The following is an 18356-nucleotide window of genomic DNA, read 5'->3' as shown; positions in this document are numbered from 1 at the left end:
TTGTGGGTATGTTCAGTTTTTTTAAGAACATAAGAACAATGTTAGATCAGGGCAAAGGCCCATCTAGTGCAGCATTCTGTTTGCACAGTGGCCAACCAGATGCCTATTTGGAAGCCCTTAAGCAGGACGTGACTGTAACGGCACCCACCACTCATGATCCCCAGCACCAGGCATTGAGAGGCATGTTGTTGTTGTTCAGTCGTTAAGTCATGTCCGACTCTTCGTGACCCCATGGACCATAGCACGCCAGGCCTTCCTGTCCTGCGCTCTCTCCCGGAATGTGCTCAAGTCCATATTCATTGCATCGGTGATGCTATCTAGCCATCTCATCCTCTGCTGTCCCCTTCTCCTTTTGCCTTCAATCTTTCCCAGCATCAGGGTTTTTTCCTGTTACTTTCCTCTTCGCGTTAGGTGGCCAAAATATTTGAGCTTCAGCTTCAGGATCTGTCCTTCCAATGAGCAGTCAGGGTTGATTTCCTTGAGGATTGACTGATTTGTCCTCCTTGCAGTCCAGGGGACTCTTAAGAGTCTTCTCCAGCACCACAGTTCGAAAGCATCGATTCGTCAGCGCTCAGCCTTCCTTATAGTCCAGCACTCACAGCCATACGTTGCTACTGGGAAAATCATAACTTTGATTATACGAACCTTTGTCGGCAAGGTGATGTCTCTGCTTCTTACTATGCTGTCTAGGTTGGCCATAGCTTTCCTCCCAAGGAGCAAGCGTCTTTTAATTTCATGGCTACAGTCACCGTCTACGGTGATCTTGGAGCCCAAGAAAGTAAAATCTGTCACTGCTTCCATTTCTTCCCCTTCTATATGCCAGGAAGTGATGGGGCCAGATGCCATGATCTTTGTTTTTTTAATGTTGAGTTTCAAACCAGCTTTTGCACTCTCCACTTTCACCCTCAACAAGAGGCTCTTGAGATCCTCTTTGCTTTCTGCCATTAGGGTGGTATCGTCTGCGTATCTGAGGTTGTTGATAATTCTCCCGGCAATCTTAATTCTGACCTGTGATTCATCCAACCCGGTGTTTCTCATGATGTACTCTGCATATAAGTCAAATAAGCAGGGCGACAATATACAGCCTTGTCGTACTCCTTTCCCACTTTTGAACCAATCGGTTGTTCCATGTCCGGTTCTTACTGTTGCTTCTTGACCCTCGTACAGGTTTCTCAGGAGACAGGTAAGGTGGTCTGGTACTCCCATCTCTTTAAGAATTTGCCAGAGTTTTTTGTGATCCACACAATCAAAGGCTTTAGCGTAGTCAATGACGCAGAAAGAGTAGTTTTTCTGGAATTCTCTTGCTTTCTCCATGATGCAGCGAATGTTGGCGATTTGATCTCTAGTTCCTCTGCCTCTTCAAAACCCAACTTGTACTTCTAGTAGTTCTCGGTTCACATACTGCTGAAGCCTAGCTTGTAGGATTTTGAGCATAACATTGCTGGCATGTGAAATGAACACAATTGTATGGTAGTTTGAACACTCTTTGGCATTTTCCTTCTTTGGAATTGGAATGTAAACTGACCTTTTCCAGTCTTGTGGCCATTGTTGAGTGTTCCAAATTTGTTGGCATATTGAGTGCAGCACTTTAACAGCATCATCTTTTAGGATCTCAAATAGCTCAGCTGGAATACTGTCATCTCCTCTAGCTTTGTTGTTAGTAATGCTTCCTAAGGCCCACTTCACTCTCTAGGATGTCCGGCTCAAGTTCAGTGACCGCACTCTCATGGCTATCAGGGACATTCAGATCTTTCCTGTATAGTTCTTCTGTGTATTCTTTCCACCTCTTCTTAATCTCATCTGCTTCTGTTAGGTCCCTGCCTTCTTTGTCCTTTATCATGCCCGTCTTTGCACAAAACGTTCCCTTGACATCTCCGATTTTCTTGAAGAGATCTCTAGTCTTTCCCATTCTATTGTTTTCTTTGATTTCTTTGCATGGTTCATTTAAGAAGGCCTTCTTGTCTCTCCTTGCTATTCTCTGGAACTCTGCATTCGGTTGGGTATATCTTCCCCTTTCTCCCTTGCTTTTCGCTTCCCTTCTTTCCTCAGCTACTTGTAAAGCCTCATCAGACAGCCACTTTGCTTTCTTGCATTTCTTTTTCTTTGGGATGGATTTCGTTGCTGCCTCCTGAACAATGTTACAGACCTCCGTCCATAGTTCCTCAGGCACTCTGTCTATCAGGTCTAATCCCTGAAATCTATTCCTCACCTCCACTGTATATTCATAAGGGATATGATTTAGATCATACCTGAATGGTTTAGTGTTTTTCCCTACGTTCTTCAATTTAAGCTGAAATTTTGCAATAAGAAGCTCATGATCTGAGCCACAGTCAGCTCCAGGTCCTGTTTTTACTGACTGTATAGAGCTTCTCCATCTTTGGCTGCAAAATACATAATCAATCTGATTTCGATATTGACCATCTGGTGATGTCCACGTGTAGAGTCGCCTCTTGTGCTGTTGGAAAAGAGTGTTTGCTATGAGCAGCGTGTTCTCTTGGCAAAACTCTATTAGCCTTTGTCCTGCTTCATTTTGTACACCAAGACCATGATTGCCTGTTATCCCGGTGATTTCTTGACTTCCTGCTTTAGCATTCCAATCCCCTATGATGAAGAGGACATCTTTTTTTGGTGTTAGTTCTAGAAGGTGTTGTAGGTCTTCATAGAACCGATCGACCTCAGCTTCTTCGGCCTCAGTGGTTGGGGCATAGACTTGAATTACTGTGATGTTGAATGGTTTGCCTTGGATTTGTACTGAGATCATTCTATCGTTTTTGAGATTGTACCCCAGTACTGCTTTTCCCACCCTTTTGTTGACTATGAGTGCTACTCCATTTCTTCTAAGGGATTCTTGCCCACAGTAGTAGATATAATGGTCACCTGAATTAAATTCGCCCATACTTATCCATTTTAGTTCGCTGATTCCCAAGATGTCAATGTTCAATCTTGCCATCTCATGTTTGACCACCTCCAGCTTACCTTGATTCATTGATCTTACATTCCAGGTTCCTAAACAATATTGTTCTTTACAGCATCAGACTTTCTTTTCACCACCAGACACATCCACAGCTGAGTGTCCTTTCAGCTTTGGCCCAGCCGCTTCACTCTTTCTGGCGCTACTTGGAAATTCCCTCTGCTCTTCCCCATTAGTATATTGGACACCTTCCAGCCTGAGGAGCTCATCTTCCAGCGTCATATCTTTTAGCCTTGTGTTACGTTCCATGGGGTTTTCTTGGCAAGAATATTGGAGTGGGTTGCCATTTCCTTCTCCAGTGGACCACATTTTGTCAGAACTCTCCATCATGACCTGTCCATCTTGGGTGGCCCTGCACAGCATAGCTTATGGCTTCACTGAGTTACGCAAGCCCCTTCTCCACAACAAGGCAGTGATCCATGAAGGGGATTGAGCGGCATACTGCCTCTGATACTGGAGGTAATACATAGCAATTATGATTAATAGCCATTGATAGCCTGATCCTCCATGGATGTGTCTAAACCCCTTTTAAAGCTGTTTAAGTTGGAAGCCATCGCTACATCTTGTGGTAGTGAACTCCATAGTTTGGCTATGCACTGTGTTAAGCTGTGCGTCCTTTTGTCAGACCTGAGCCTCCCACCATTCAATTTCATTGGATGACTCCAGATTCTAGTAAAATAAAATCTATAAAATCTTCCTATCCCTTTTTCTCCACACCATGCATAATTGTATGCATTGCTATCTTGCCTCACCCCCCTAGTCACCTTTTTTCTAAGCTAAAAGCCCCAAACATTGTAACCTTTTCTCATAGGGGAGTTGATCAACTCAACCCCTCAATCATTTTGGGTGCCCTCTTTTGCACCTTTTCAGCTCAACAGTATCCTTTTTGAGATGCAGTGATCTGAACCACACACAGGATTCCACATGTGTTCGCACCTTTGATTTGTATAAAGGCATTATGATATTGGCAGTTTCATTTTCTATTCCTTTTCTAACAGTCCCCAATATGGAATTCGCCTGTTCCACAGCAGTAGCCCACTGGATTTATGTTTTCATCGAGCTACCTATCACAGACCCAAGATACCAACCTCTAAACATGCACTTTCTATTTCACCATGTGTGTGCACAGTGAAATATGCAAATGTATTCCTCCATAACACTGTGCATACTTCTTCCTGTATTGAAGCAGTACTGTACATAGGGATGTTGAGTGGAGCGGTCCTAAAAAGTACCACATTCTGCTAATGTGCTAATGGTAGCACCGATCAAACTTGCAGTAAGCCTTTGTAGGTCAGCTTTGTGGGGAATCGTGATTAGCTGAGGGTCAGGAAATGAGTTGTAGTAACATGTGTCTCTAGAGGGAACCCTGTAATCTAGTGTGTTAATCATTTTCTGCTGCCAGCATTTGAGCCTGGCATTGAACCAGCCCAGTTTCCTTTCCCATTGGTATTGGATGACTTCCTGGTGTGCCACGAAGAGGTTTGCTCTGGCACTTGCTCCAGTTGATTCAATTTCTCACATGTGCATGAGGGAAGAATATTCGAGCAGAGGCTTCCATGACCGAAGGGAGTGACAGTTTTCCAAGGCTGTGAGGCTTTCTTTCTCAGTGGGAGGGAGAACTTCATTTTTCAGGCAGTTCAGTATCTTTTCTGTAATGGAACAAGAAATTAGCAGATGACAAAGTAGCTGTCAAGAGTTCCTTTTACACCTGTTTGCTTGAGCTTTTCAATAGGTCAGGCTTAGCAAACCATACTCTTCAGGGACTGACTAGATGTCTGGTAACTTTGGAAACTGTTGCTGCATCAGGTTTTCCATCTTCCTTTAAACACCCCACCCCCAGGTGGTGCATAAGCAACTCAAAGCTTTCACCAAAGGAGCATCAAACTAAAATAAAGCATGTGAGTTTCACTGGGCTTTGTATTTTTACAGTTTCTCTTTGGGCTTTGGTTTAAAAAAGCAAAGACCAGCTATAACACCTTCTCCTGTTGTTTTCTTCTTGTTTCTTCATCACACTGAATCGTCACACAAGCTTTGTCTTCTGCATGAAATTCTCTCTCTTCATCCTGTTACCCATTCCCAGTTCTCTGTCTCCATTCATACTGTCTTTTTGTAAGAGCTTCTGATCGTTCAGGTTATATTGGCTCTCCTGCCAAAATAATCTTTTAATCTTGCTGTTGTGCACAAGTGCTTTCTCTCATGCCAGTTTCATGGCAATCCTGTGGGGTAGATCAGAAGCATTCGCATGGAAGCCCGAGGCTGAGAGCTGGCAAGTCAGACCAAGGTTGCACAAGAGGTTTTGTGACTAAGCTGGGGTTTCAGCCTAGGGCTTCCAGATCCAATGCTCTTTTCAGGGAGGAATTCAGTCTCCCCTAATGCAGTCTTGTTACAGGAAGAAGGGACTTGTTTCCTTTATCATTAATATCTGGGCTCTGTTATGTTCTTTCAAAAACTCTTGTGCTCTAGGAGTAGGCTAGTATTGTAATCCAGCTCTACGCCTACCACAGAACATAGAATCTGAGGCTTCTGTGTGATGCCCAAAGACAGGGTGGGGAACTCCTGGACACTTACCAGAAGCCGGATGATGTCAGGAGGCAGCTCCCCCCCCCCCCATCATCAGAGTCTCTTCCCTTTGTCAGTGATCAGAGATGAGGGTGGGCTTTCCCTTGCCAGTGCTAGCATGGGAAACATTCCTCTCCGATGAGCTTGCTGGCACCAGTCTTCCCTTGTGCTGACATCGGGAAGGGGACGTGCCTGTCTCAGGAAGCTTTGTGGGTTGGGTTGGGGACCCCAGCCAGCCAGGTTTGGTCTGTGGGCTGGACTTTCCCCATTCCTATCCGAAGAATTGAAGAGCCTCTCACCAAGGATGCTCTGCTTAGGTATAGAGAGTGCTTACCTTCAACAGTTCCAGCACTGATGAGGAGTTCAGATCAATTGTATATACAAGGCCAAAGGGTTCAAGCTGATTTCCAACAGCCAGAAAGAATGTTTGATGTCTACATAACCCTTGAAGGTAGTTTCTGGTATATCAGCTCTTGCAAGCAATCTGGCAAAGAAGCTGTGCAGTAGTTAAGTTTCAGAGAAGTCTTGAGGATGAACAAACACAGACCCAACCGAGTATGACACTCTGCAGATAACAGAGTATCCCCAAGGAAGGATAGGAGTATCTCAGACTTGAACAGCTTCTGGGTCATGACTCCTTTGTCATGCTTCTGCAAACTGGAGTGATCCACAGCTGGATCCTTCCAGAAGGGCTCAGTCCTACACCTTGCTCTTCTGATCTCCATTCAGTGGAGTACAAGTGCCATTTTGATTCCCCAGCGAAGTCCATATATTTGCCATTCATCCCACTCTCCAGAGCACTGGATCCAGAACACAATTCCTGAATGGTTTTACATCTGAGGTCAATGCTCTCTGTTTGAATTATGTTATAGAGCACAGGTTTGAGCAACAACCAACCTTGTGGCCGTGGGTCATACGCTTATTTTTGTGCATGTAGCAATAGTTGTATTTCTCCAGAGCTCCATCCTTTTAAACATGGCTGTGTGACACCACCACATGAACAGAGCATTCCAGCAAAAGTTGATGGGCCAAAGGCATAAGAATATAAGAACTACCCTGTTCAATCAGAACAGCATTCCATCTAGTCCAGCAATTTGTTTCCATCAGCAACCAGCCAGATACCACCTGGAAGCTCACAAGCATGGTGTGCGGACAATAGCCATAAATGTGGTTGGTCCCATACTCTTTTCACAAATATATTCAGAGGAACATGGGAGTTCCATTTAGCTAGCATAGCTAATGGCAGATCACACTGGTCTGGTTGATGGTCAGTTTGGATCCACACCAGCCCAGGATGCAGGAATGGCCCACAAAAATTGCCCAGACGTTGTCTATTTTATTTTAAAAGCTAACTTGTATTATATAACTGTTTGCCTTATTGAGAACCCAACTGTAAAGGCATAACAGATACTTTCTGATGGCAAAAGCTGAGAACATTTTTTCATAGTCTTGGTAGCTTGGTACCATAGTCTTGGTAGCTTAGTAGTAACACCCTTTTGGGAAGTGGGATCGATCCAGGGTTTAACTCGCGCTGTTTGTGTATGGGCCTAAGAGTGGAGTGGAACAAGCAGGCTCCATGCTGCCCCGGCTCTCCTTCAGTTGTAGAAGAGATCTTAAGTATTACTGCTGCTTACCATCACCATCACTACCCCATGCCAAGACTGGGATTAAGACTGACCATAAGCAAGTCTCCTTCCTCTTAGGAACATTTCTGGAAAACGTTGCTTAGCTCCAGCAACATGCTGCTGACTGCAGCTGTGGCTGCCTATTAAATGCAGGAGTGTGAGGTGATGAGGGTATGTTGCTCCCCAGTCCAAGCACTCGTGGAATAAGCTGCCTCAAAGACTGCGGTTGGATGCCCCTGGTCTTGAAAAGCCAGCTTTGTCATCCTGTGTGCTGTTCTCAAGGGTCTTGGTGCAATGACATTTCACAGCCCATCTGCATAAGAGAAGCAAAGCTCCCTGCCATCTCTCTGCCCCATTGCTGTCCTTCTCTGCTGGCTGGTCATCTTCAGAATCGTCCTCTGCTGGGACTTGGGAGGGTTGTAGGTCTCAAATGGCCATGGTGATGTTACGTTTACTCAGTCTTTTCTGTCTTCATTTTTGCATGCCACTGTTCCTTCTGTATTACAGCCACAGTAGAAGCGGTAGAGGCACGGGAAGGTATGGCTAGAACCTTGCGAAAACCGGGATGGTTTTGTGTGTTTGCTAATCTCCCCCCCCCCCAAGAGCTTTATTGTCCGCAGTACAAAAGCCTTTTACTCTTGCAACACCAGAAGTGGAGGGGAGCCAAAAGGGAAGGAGCATTGGCCCTAGCGCACACCCTCCATCCCTGGGGTCCATCCAAGCAAGACCTCAAAGGCATCCTTGCAACTCTCTACCCTGTTACTATTGCTTCTCCTGGCTGGCCTTCATTACAGTGTTGGGACTGGGAGAGTGATAAGTCTGAAACAGCCGCGGTAGTGTAACACTCCTTACTGTGGCTTTTCCTTTTATGTGGGCGAAGCCTACCAGTCTCTGTTGGCTTCAGGACTACTGTGTGGAGTTGGATGCATCCGTTGAGACTTCTGGGAGTGCTGCATCACTACAACAGAATTGGGGCTGGCTCAGTGCAAGTAGACTTGTCAGCTGCCTAGAGTGGCACAATGAAAGGGCACCTCCGATGCCAGAAGCATCATTCAGGTCTCCATTTTGTCTTTGTCTGGAATGGCCTCCATGAAATAAATAAATAAATAAATAAATGGAGCTGCCTTAAATGATCGGACCGTTTAGTCCATCTAGCCTCTAAAAAGCTCTCATAGATCTCAAGCAGACATTACCCCAGCTCTTTTTTCACTGCAGAGATGCCAGCAATTGACCCTGGACATTTGCACCTACTGTATCCAGCCCTTTGCAGACACTAGAAGTGTGCTCCAAAATCTATGCCATCAACACAATCTGCCCTGCATAGGGCAACAAAAAGCCTTGAGCCAGGCTTGAACCAAACCACAAGGTGTGCATCTTGGTTCTCTTCTTGCCAAACATGATGCTGTTCAGGACACTCCAAAAAAGTGAAACACGTATTCAGAATAAATATAGAAAGCCTCTGTCCTGGTCTCTTGCTTTCCAATGTTGACCTTCTCCTTGGATGGGCTCGTTAAAGCTGTAATATGGGATTAACCAAATTGTTCTGCTTCTCATTTGCAACAATCATTTGGCAAGTGTCTCTGGGCAAAATTGGTGTCTGGAGATCAGTCTTCAGAGGAATTTATACTTGGCAGCAACATTAACCATTGTAAACCCAGCTAGTTCTTCTGCTGAAAGCAATCTGCAGAAGGAGATTTTGTGCTCAGCCTGGAAGTGATGGAGAGCACAAGGCTGTACTTAACGGTTGAAGGGCTTTGTCATACCTGAAGCTTTTCCCTGCATTCAGTTCCTGGTCATGCAAGATTTTTTTTAAAAAACTGTTTTGATCCAAAGATTAGTTCATTCTCCCTTTTTGTGGTATGTTTTGTGTGTTTGTAGTGTTGTGCTGATGTGATTTTGATTTAGCCCTCACTATTATTTTGGTTTCATGTTTTTCAGCTTTCAAAAGTATGCTGCTGTTTCACTGCACTAATGCCCCAGAGCACATGTCTGACTTGCCAAGTTGTTTCTCCCAAGGTTAATGTGGGGCTGTACAGACTGAAAGCCAATAATAGCGAGACTCCCTTACACTAGTAATTCTGCCTAGGAATTATTTAGGCTGGAAACAGACAACTGGTTTGAAGAGAGTTGAAAGCAATTTGAGAGGGGCTCTCTTCTCATAGTATGTACATGTATATCTTTTTCCTCCAAGGTCGCTTCTGGTCAAACAGATACGGGAGGCTTTCTAAGCAATGCAAAAACCAATCGAATCTGTTTAACAAAAAACCAAAGGGATGAATGTACACATCACAAGCACTTCTTCAATTCTGGAAGGAAAAAGAAAACAGTTTCCAGCCTTTGTTAAAGAGCTATCTTTTCACATCAGCAGTGTAACAGCTTTCAGTGCCTAATGGTAAACCCCCCCCCCCCCGACTCCCTCCCAAAGTCAGACACATGCTCTGTAGCCACAATCCTGCTTCGTAGCAGAGTGGCATGTGTACACACAATTCAGCAAACAAGGCTTGGAAACGCCTCCAATTCATTTCCCCTCCTTTCTCCCCTACTCTAGCCATCCGTGGATTTTCACCACAGCACAAGATTCGCAGCTTTGAGGAAGCCAGGGGGCTGGACCGTGTTAATGAACGCATGCCACCACGCAAGGATTCAAAGCACCCGGATGGGCCGGTGAACTTAACCTCAACAAACTCTGCGGAAAAGAACGGGACAGGGAAGAAAGCCCAGTAACAGTTCAAGGCGCCCAGTCTGTGTCACTAAAGGATCCAAAACTTAATGAATTCTATTTATTTATTATGAAGTGGGGGGAGGGGGGAAGAAACCAACTTAGCCTGGAGGCACATCCATAATCCAGTTTGCATCCATTCTGTAAGAGAGGTGACCATTTTGTAAGTTTTTTAAATTTTATGTTCAATATATAAAAAGTCATCTGTTTTTTTAATTTAGGAATGGGTCTAAATACTAGTGCATATATAAAGTGTTGTTCTGTACAGATGGCCCATCCCTGCCTAGAGGGAAGGAGCCTGTGTTGGGGGAGGGAAGCAGAAACAACCCAGGGCAACTCTCCTGTGTGAGTCATTGGAACCGTTTTAAGCTATCCTCATTTTACAAAGTGGCATCTTTGATTTGAAAACAACATTCTCCTCCTCCCATCTTTTGCTGTTTTTTCTTCTATTCCTCACAGCATCTGATGCTCCAGCAGTTGACTTCCATTAAAGGCATGTTGCGTAGGGCAATTGGTAAACTCTCTCCTTTTTGGGACCCTCTGTCACAGGCAAATGTTGACATCCAGCTCCAGATAAGTTGCTGGAACTGGGGAATGAAACTCTCCCTTCTCTCTCTGCCCCCTCAAATGTTCCCATCGCTTTTTCCTTCTGGAATCTGGTTTCAGCGGAGAAATAAAAATCTCTTGGAATAAACCAATAGGTGGGCTTTGATGAATGTGATCTGCAGTCTCCATTCATCTGAAAGTATCTCTCTCTTGCATCTGCCTAGCCTGCAGCTTGTATTTTCCAAGAAAGTAACCATGCATGCCTTGGCATCACACAGGTGGGATTTATGTTGGCTACTATGATACAAAAGCAACCTCCACAGATTGCCACGGCGTCATGATCTTAATGTGAAAAGCTGCATGCGATTCATATTTGGGGAAAGCGGGTCTTGCCCTTCTTCCCACATCCTGCCCTTCCCACACGATGCGGTCCAATGGCTCCATAATGTGAGCCCCAGCACAAAATATCTCTGTGACTTGTCCACACGGGGGACTCCTGCACTCCCACTTCAGTGCTTTAGAACTGTGAGTGGCATGGGAAACATGAGCTGTAGGAAGGAGGTAGAGTGTTGTGTGGAGTTCTGCACCAACAGAACCGCTTCTCTTATCTGGATCATACTATCCACATTGCCTAGCCTTGGGATATCATACATAGGCTATGTGGACAGGTGGGAAACCCACTTAGGCTATGATTGGGTGCTGCGTTGGGGGATGGGTGCCAGTGAGCATCAGCAAACGTAAAAGGGGCCCCATGCTTGGCTTCTGAATGCAGTTGACAAAGCTCTCTTGGGCTGAATCTGAAACGCTTCTCAGTGACCTCAAGGGAACAGTCAACCAGTATGAGCTGCTGATTCTTCAGCTTCTGAAATGATTGGGGGAATTACTTTTTATAGGACACTGGGGTCATCGGTATTTTGACCAGCAAAGGTGGGCTGAATTTCCATGACCAAAACATCTTCCGTCAGCATTGGCTGGGAGTTCGCAGTCCCACCATGTTCTGCCCAGCGCTGCATCTCCCTGCAGGTTGGGCCTGGAAAGTCAGCCAGCTGTTACTGCTATGAAGCAGGAGCTGCCACTGCCACCTTCCTTCTCATTACCACAAGCTCCGAAAGGTGACAGCTGAGAGCTGCTTCACATTATATGTGGAAAAGATGTTTGTGGGCAGGCAAGCGTCCATTAATACTCAGTGGATGTGTGCCTGGAAGTCCTGTTAGGCCAGGGCTCCCTGGCGTTTGTCCACTGTGTGTTTAGGGATGTCCATCTGCCCTTCACATTTTGTGTTTACCATAGGAAATGTCAGCGTGCCCATGGCAAGTGCGATGGCTATGTAAATTGTGCAGTGGCTCTGAGTTTCCAGGTTTACATCTGGAAAAGCTAAGCTTGCCTCTTTCTCAAAGGATAGAAGACCTTGAAGGGTAACCGAGGCATGATTGCTCAGTTGATGGAATATCTCATCTTGTTGTTCACCAAGGATTTTAAAACCCACCATGGGCTTTACAAATACAGGAAACATGTTTACTGCAGACTTAAGTCAGAGCCCGCAGTTGTCCTTGGGAGGACCTGGGAGTAGCATTCTTTAAGGAAGGCAAGTATCTTTTCTCAGCAAGAAGGTCACAGGTGGGTGGACATTGCAGGTGGAACGTTAGAGGGGTAAAGCTTAGAAGAGCTGTGATGACCAATTCTGCTCTTTTTAAACATACAAGTAAATGGCCAGATGGCCCTGCACAGGGAACCCTCTGAAGAACTGAGAAGAAATTTAGGGGTAGAAACGGTGATTGGTTAGCGGCTGGAGCCAGAGGTCTTTGTTCTGTGAAGGATATTTGTTTCGAGCCTGAGTTGGAATCAGGGAGGTGGTGTTATAATGTGCCAAAGAACAGCAACTGAACAGATGTGTTGTGCATTGAAGATGGGACCCCTGTGTGTGGAATAATGAGCCTGTTACATTTTCTTTATTACAGCTTTGATAGAAACCAGGCCGTGGTGGTGGTGGTGGTGGTGGTGTTGTTTTTAATCCAAACTTGGTCATTTGTTGGAAGGTGGTGCAGATGCCCTCCCCTTGGAATTACCTCACTTAGTTCAGCCATAGCCCCTGCCCCCCTCTGGTTCTGGTATGTTTGAATCAGTCTTCCACTGGCAATTCCTTCTTCCACCCTCTTGTGGATTAATCAAATGGAACAATCAGGCACTGCAGGCAGTCCTCCGAAAGTAGGCCTCTTCATCTCTATGCGGCTGTTCTTTTCTCACTTTGGGGCATAGACTTTCCCCTGTTCAGAAACCTCCCTGTTCAGAATTATGCCGTTGGTCGGTTTGTCTGCATTTCAGAACAGACGCGATTGGGGGGTGGGCTGGGGGTTATGTATTAATTGCCACCCTTTTTACATGAACTGCTGCTTTGAAACAGTGTGCGTTTGTGTTAAACCATGCATGCCTCTTAAGGCTTCTGTTAGGGCTAACGGTACCCCCTCCTTTCACAGAAGAACAGTGGTGGTAGGAATCCCTGTCCTTCAAGAGATCTCACCTTTGTGCTAGGATGGCAAACAATCTGGCCTCAGGTGGAGGGCCTCCAGTTTGAGAGATGCAGACTCCTACAGATCATACAGAGTGAGGAGAACTTGCACCTTCACTGCAAGTACTTTGGGCAACGTGATTGCAACCTGTGTGCCTGTCCTTAGGATGCTCCCAGGAATGTATCAAAATGTCCATCTGGGTGGTTGGACCATCCTTGTGGATTTCCATAAAATGCAAATGATGGATCTTCAGGGGGGCGGGGGGGATTATATGTTATGTAAACATGTATAGAAGTCCAGCCCTATATTGGGCAGAAGTCTTCATCTATCCCAAGGAGCCACATGGAAGCCACCAAGGAGCCTGTGGCAACCATATTGCCTGAATTTAACCCACAAAATTCTGGATCTTTTCCTGTCTCATTTTTTCTTGGTGTCAGGAGGATACTGCCAACTTGTCCCTGTTCATCACTTTTGAGAAATGTTAATTCTTGGCAATGGTGTACACACCCCTCTTTTCCTATGAGATGGTTGTAACTTTGCACATGGCCTGCTTTTTTTATTTAAATGGAAAAAACATTTGGGCCCTGAAATGCCATGCTCTTGCCTTATTGTTGCAGACTAGCTGGGAACATCCTCCAACTCCTTCATCTCTTTGTTCTCCATTTTGCTTTTTCTCCTCTCAAGTAAAATGGCGATCTTAAAGGCAGTGCTGCTAGCTAGCAGAGCTTTCCAGGGTTTGGTGGTTTTTGCCCTGTGGATCTAGAATGATTCATCTACTTGGTGTCCCTCACACCCACAAAATAGGCTCACCTACTTGGATTGCATCACACTTGAGAAACTGGAGCAGCATGACGGTTTCCAAACTGGCAGCGCCAAGCAGCCCCCAGTTCTGTCACAGAAAGGCCCCGGTCTCCGTTGGAGCAGCCGCCCGAGGAAGTGTCAGTTCTGAGGCAGGAGGGGACTATTCACCTCCACAGGCAGGAGCTCTGGGCTCTTCCCCTTCCTTTCGGAGTCACTCTGACTCCCTGAAGAAAAAAAAGATCCCATGTTCCACATAGAAAGGCCATATAACATGCTGGCTGTCAGGCCAAGCCTAGGTTCTGGTTGCTAAGGGAACGCTGGCACTGGGGCCTCTTGTTTCCTCGGTACAGCATGCAGTGTTCTGGAGGGGGGGTGGCATGAGCAGCGGCCTGGAGTCGGGGAGAGAGGGCGTTAATCCCCCCCGCCGATTAGCTGATGTTCGTTCTGTAACGCGCTCTCAGCTGCCTTCCTCTCTTTTCACTGAAAAAGTGAGTGAAATTCCTGGTACTCTGAAAACGGGGAAGTGTGTGACAAGAGGCAGACTTTGGTCTGGAAAAGGAGCAAACTCTTGCCAGCTACAATCTCTCCCTTTGAGTTCCCTGCTTTTTTTAGTATATCCTTTTGCCATCTTGGCAAACAGTTGGAAATACAGGGTTGAAACCAGCTTCCAGTATTGAGCACTGAAGTCTTACGCTTGCCCGCTTTTGTTTTGTTCTGGGAAAGACAGATGTTGCCTTTTTCTGGCATGAAGTTGTGGCACCAGCTTCTCTAAGGCCACTGTGACATTCCTTGGTCTCTCAACCAGAATTTTGAAGCTGGGGAGAGAACCCTGGTACGTGTTAACCGTGATGAAGGCTGGGGCCAACTTATGCCTTAAGTATGGTGAAGGGCCATGTGTATGTGCAGAATTCGCACAACAGAGGGCAACAGCTAGGGGAAGGGAACGTGATGTTCCTTAGCTGCTTCTGATCTCTTAACCATGGTTAAGATATGGGGAATGTTTGTACATACAGCAGCTCTCAGAGCGATTTCTGGTCAGAAGATGGCCACCTAAGGATCCAGCGCTCCAAAAGGAGCATCTGCTAACCACATCAAAATGACATCCAAGTTATGGCATGTGAGTGGTGCTGTCTCATGTTGAACCTGTAAAGGGGAGAATTTGAGTTCAGATCGGTGCTGGGTTGAGGGGCTTATATATTACAGACAAGTACTGAGGAAATGCACTTGGGCGGGCTGGCCAATCCCACCTTCCTTGGAGCTGTGAATGGCTGAAAAGGTCTTGCTTCTACTCCTCTTCCCACCCCGCCCACTCCATTCTCCTCTGTTGTGTTGTTGTTGTTTTTAATTCCAGGGACAATCTTGAGCAAAGAAAGCAGCAAAAAATAAAAAAAATTAAAAGCCAAGAAAACAGCCTGTTAGCCCATCAGATTCCAGAGTATTAACGGCTGTGTGCACTGCCCCCTTAACTGCGAGGTTGCCCATAAGCAGTCTCTTCGTTTTTTAACTTTTATCTTGCATGATAAAAAGCAAGGTGCATGTAACAAGGAGGGGAGTCCACAATGGGTCTTCCAAACTTCAGGAACAAAGGTGCTTTCACCTCCTTGAAGAGAACCTGTCCTGCCATGGTGCCACAGCCCACTCACCTCTCCCCGACTTAGCTCGATTCTGCAACCTACTCTGGAGCACCTGGCCAGCTTTGCTCATCCCAAACAAGGTGGAATCGCAAGCCCCTGGGAATGTGTGATGAGGACTGAGGTTCTTGATTCTGAAGTGATGCTTGCCCATTGCCTGGAGACTGCCTCCTTTCTTTTTCTTGCTCTTTTTTTTAGTTATGTTTAAAGAAGAATGGTGAAAAATGTTATTTATTGGCAGAAATTATTTAATATAATTTCTCTTTTGTGAACAAGGAATGAATTTGTTAGAACTGTCTTAATGTAAATTGGAAAGTCATCTTTAAGAGAAAAAAAGTTAAAAATTAAACGACAGTTGTTTGGCTCCAGTGTCATTTTTGAGAGTGTTTTGAGTGGCAGCTCGGTTCAGACGTTCGCAAATAAGAGTTAAACCCCTTTTATAGTAGTAACTTTTCTAGGATGACAGATTCTTAAATGGCACAAGGCCAACTGCCCCTCCTGTTCGTGTTGCAGTTCTATTTGCCTGGGGTCACATGAGGAAAGAGGCAATGGTTCACAAAATAGCAAAGTACTGTATTGAATAAAAGGGGAATTTCAGTTGGAACGCCTGCTGAATAACACCAAATACCCAAACCGTGGTTTGGTTCATTTGAAGCCTCAGTGGGGACATCTTTGTAAGCATTAGTGGAAACTCAGGACAAATCAATGAAAATTACCTTCTTCTGTTCATCAGGATAAAGTGTGTGCTAGTCAGGGCTGAGGTCTGAATAACAAGCAACGTACTCTAAATTCATCCAAGGGTCACAGTCTTTCTACCGTCTGGGTTACCCCCTCCACACCAATTTCTCTGCTGAAGAATCCCTATATCTTGCAAAGGATTCTAGGTGTGTTTACACAGGGTGCTGGAACTTTCCATTCCCCTGTGCAGACTAAGACTGCAATGCTTTGCACTTGGGAGCATGTTCCATTGAATTCAGCAAGACTGAAGTAAACATGCATGAGATCAGGTTCCAAGAGTGCCTCTACAATGCACTCCACACTAAGGCCAAAGGGTTTCTGGTCTCTGGAGTATGATGGTGTTGGATGAATAACAGCAGAACTTTGCTGGTAGTCAGAAGCAGCCTTAATCTGAGGTAAGGTGACATGGCTTTATCAGGTGTACGGAATGAGAGAGCGAGGGCTGGCCGGATCTGACCCTGATGGGATGCACCCTTGTGCAACTCCTTTCATTTCAGTTGGGCTTATGTGGATGAATTTCCAGGTTGATCATGCTCCATGTTCATTACCAGGAAGGAGGCTACCATTTAGATTTTTATTTTTACTTTTGCCTCATGCAGTAAATTACCTTGGGCCAGCCCTGCTTGGTAGTGGAGAGAATAAGCTTCAGGCCTCATATAAGGACAACATGCCTTAAACCCCCATGCCTTAGATACAGATTCTGCACTTCCTAGTAATGGCTGGTAGTCTAGTTTGCTGTGTTCTTTTCTTTCCTGGACTGGTTCCCGGGCCTGACACTAGAAGGCGATACATTCCAGAGGGGTAGCTGGATTATGGTGCTGCTGCAAAATTCTCCTTTTTAGAGGAGCAGCATTTTCCACAGTCCAATACAATCAGGTACTTCTGCCTTGAAGATCCCTTCTCCCTCTCTTAACTGCTTCTCAAGTATTCGTGTTTCATTATTATTATTATTATTATTATTATTATTATTTATTGCATTTATATCCCGCCTTTCCCCCCCCACCTCTTGCAAGGAACCCAAGGCGGTTTACATTATCCTCTCCATTTTATCCTCACAACAACAACCCTGTGAGGTGGGTTGGGCTGAGAGTCTGTGACTGGCCCAAAGTCACCCAGTGAGCTTCCATGGCCGAGCGGGGACTAGAACCCAGATCTCCCGGCTCCCAGTCCGTCACTCTCACTACTACACTACACTGGCTCTCTATTCAAAAGCAAAGCATTCTGCTGTCTGGGCATATTGCCCCAAGTGGATTCAGATCCACAATAGGCCATGTTCTTTGAAGAAAATCTCTTAATGTGAATAGATTAATTGATAGGGTGTCATTTGTGTGAGTTTTCTATCCTTCCTCCATGGAGCTCACAATGACATCCATGGAGTTATTGCATTTTATCCTCATGACAACCTTTAAGTTAGCCTGAGAGATGCAGACTTGTGTGAGGCTATTCAATGAGTTTCAACATCAGTGGAGAACTTAACCCAGATCTCTCCCATCTGTGTCCAGACCACAGCACCATGCTGGCTTTAAACACTCTTTAACAGTTAACTATTATACTCACCATCAGGAGATATATATTAACCAAAGTGTAGATAATTAATGCCCCTTTAAATATGCTGAGTGGAAAACTGAATATTAATCTGGGATAATTTTGAGTGCAGAAACAGGTCCAATGTTTATTTCTGGTTAAGGAATGCAGGGTACAAGGGTGTGACGTTTCATGTATTTATAAAGCCTTCCCCTCTTACGAGCTTATAGCAGCAAACAAAATGGACTAATAATATATATTGAGGGGGTGGGTAACCCCAAACTCCTGGGCCAAATCTGGCCTGACATCCAGCTGTCAGGTTCCCCAGATGGTCATACCTCCTGACTGCTGATCATTTGGTGGTCTTCCAGCTTTTACATTTTTTCTTCATTCTAAAAGGTTAAAATACCTCTCCTAAAGCTTAGTTTCTGGCAGTAAGACCTTTAAGTTAATTATGCCAGTATTTGGGGCCTCGACCCATGTTGCCTTTGGCTCTGCTCACCACTGGAATGCTCCACCTCACCTGCCAGAAATTCTCTAAAATTGAGTTCAGCCCTCAGCCGTGCTCTTTTGTTCACTCTACTTCTTGTCCATAAGCTGTACCCACCATATGACCATTCACTTATGCCCAGTTGCCATGGGTAGGGCTATCTTTTGCACCATTAGCTTGGCAGGTGTTGAGCCTGTGACGATGCCTACCAGCATTTTTGCTTTCCCAGTCTGCCACGGTGCTGA

The 18356-nt window shown here is 45.4% G+C and overlaps 1 protein-coding gene across 4 annotated transcripts in view; it reads left to right on the top strand.

Moving 5' to 3' along the window:
* PPP3CC (protein phosphatase 3 catalytic subunit gamma) overlaps positions 1–15722 on the top strand; it is an 85072-nt gene extending 69350 nt beyond the window's left edge. For 2 of the 4 annotated variants that reach the window (XM_084804022.1, XM_084804023.1), the window contains exon 13: positions 7663–8093. In XM_084804022.1, the coding sequence (XP_084660148.1) occupies positions 7663–7997 (335 nt within the window). In that variant the 3' untranslated portion in view covers positions 7998–8093. Of the gene's footprint in view, positions 1–7662; positions 8094–9703 lie in introns of those variants that run through there. The other 2 variants (XM_084804024.1, XM_084804025.1) reach the window with 2 other exon arrangements.
* The last annotated feature ends 2634 nt before the right edge of the window (positions 15723–18356 follow it).

This window comes from Heloderma suspectum, chromosome 6 (assembly GCF_057233095.1).
Source record: "Heloderma suspectum isolate Gila_16-S chromosome 6, 16-S_ref, whole genome shotgun sequence".
Classification (NCBI taxonomy): domain Eukaryota; kingdom Metazoa; phylum Chordata; class Lepidosauria; order Squamata; family Helodermatidae; genus Heloderma; species Heloderma suspectum.
Note: the sequence above shows the minus strand (reverse complement) of the source record. Positions and strands in the feature narration are given on the sequence as shown.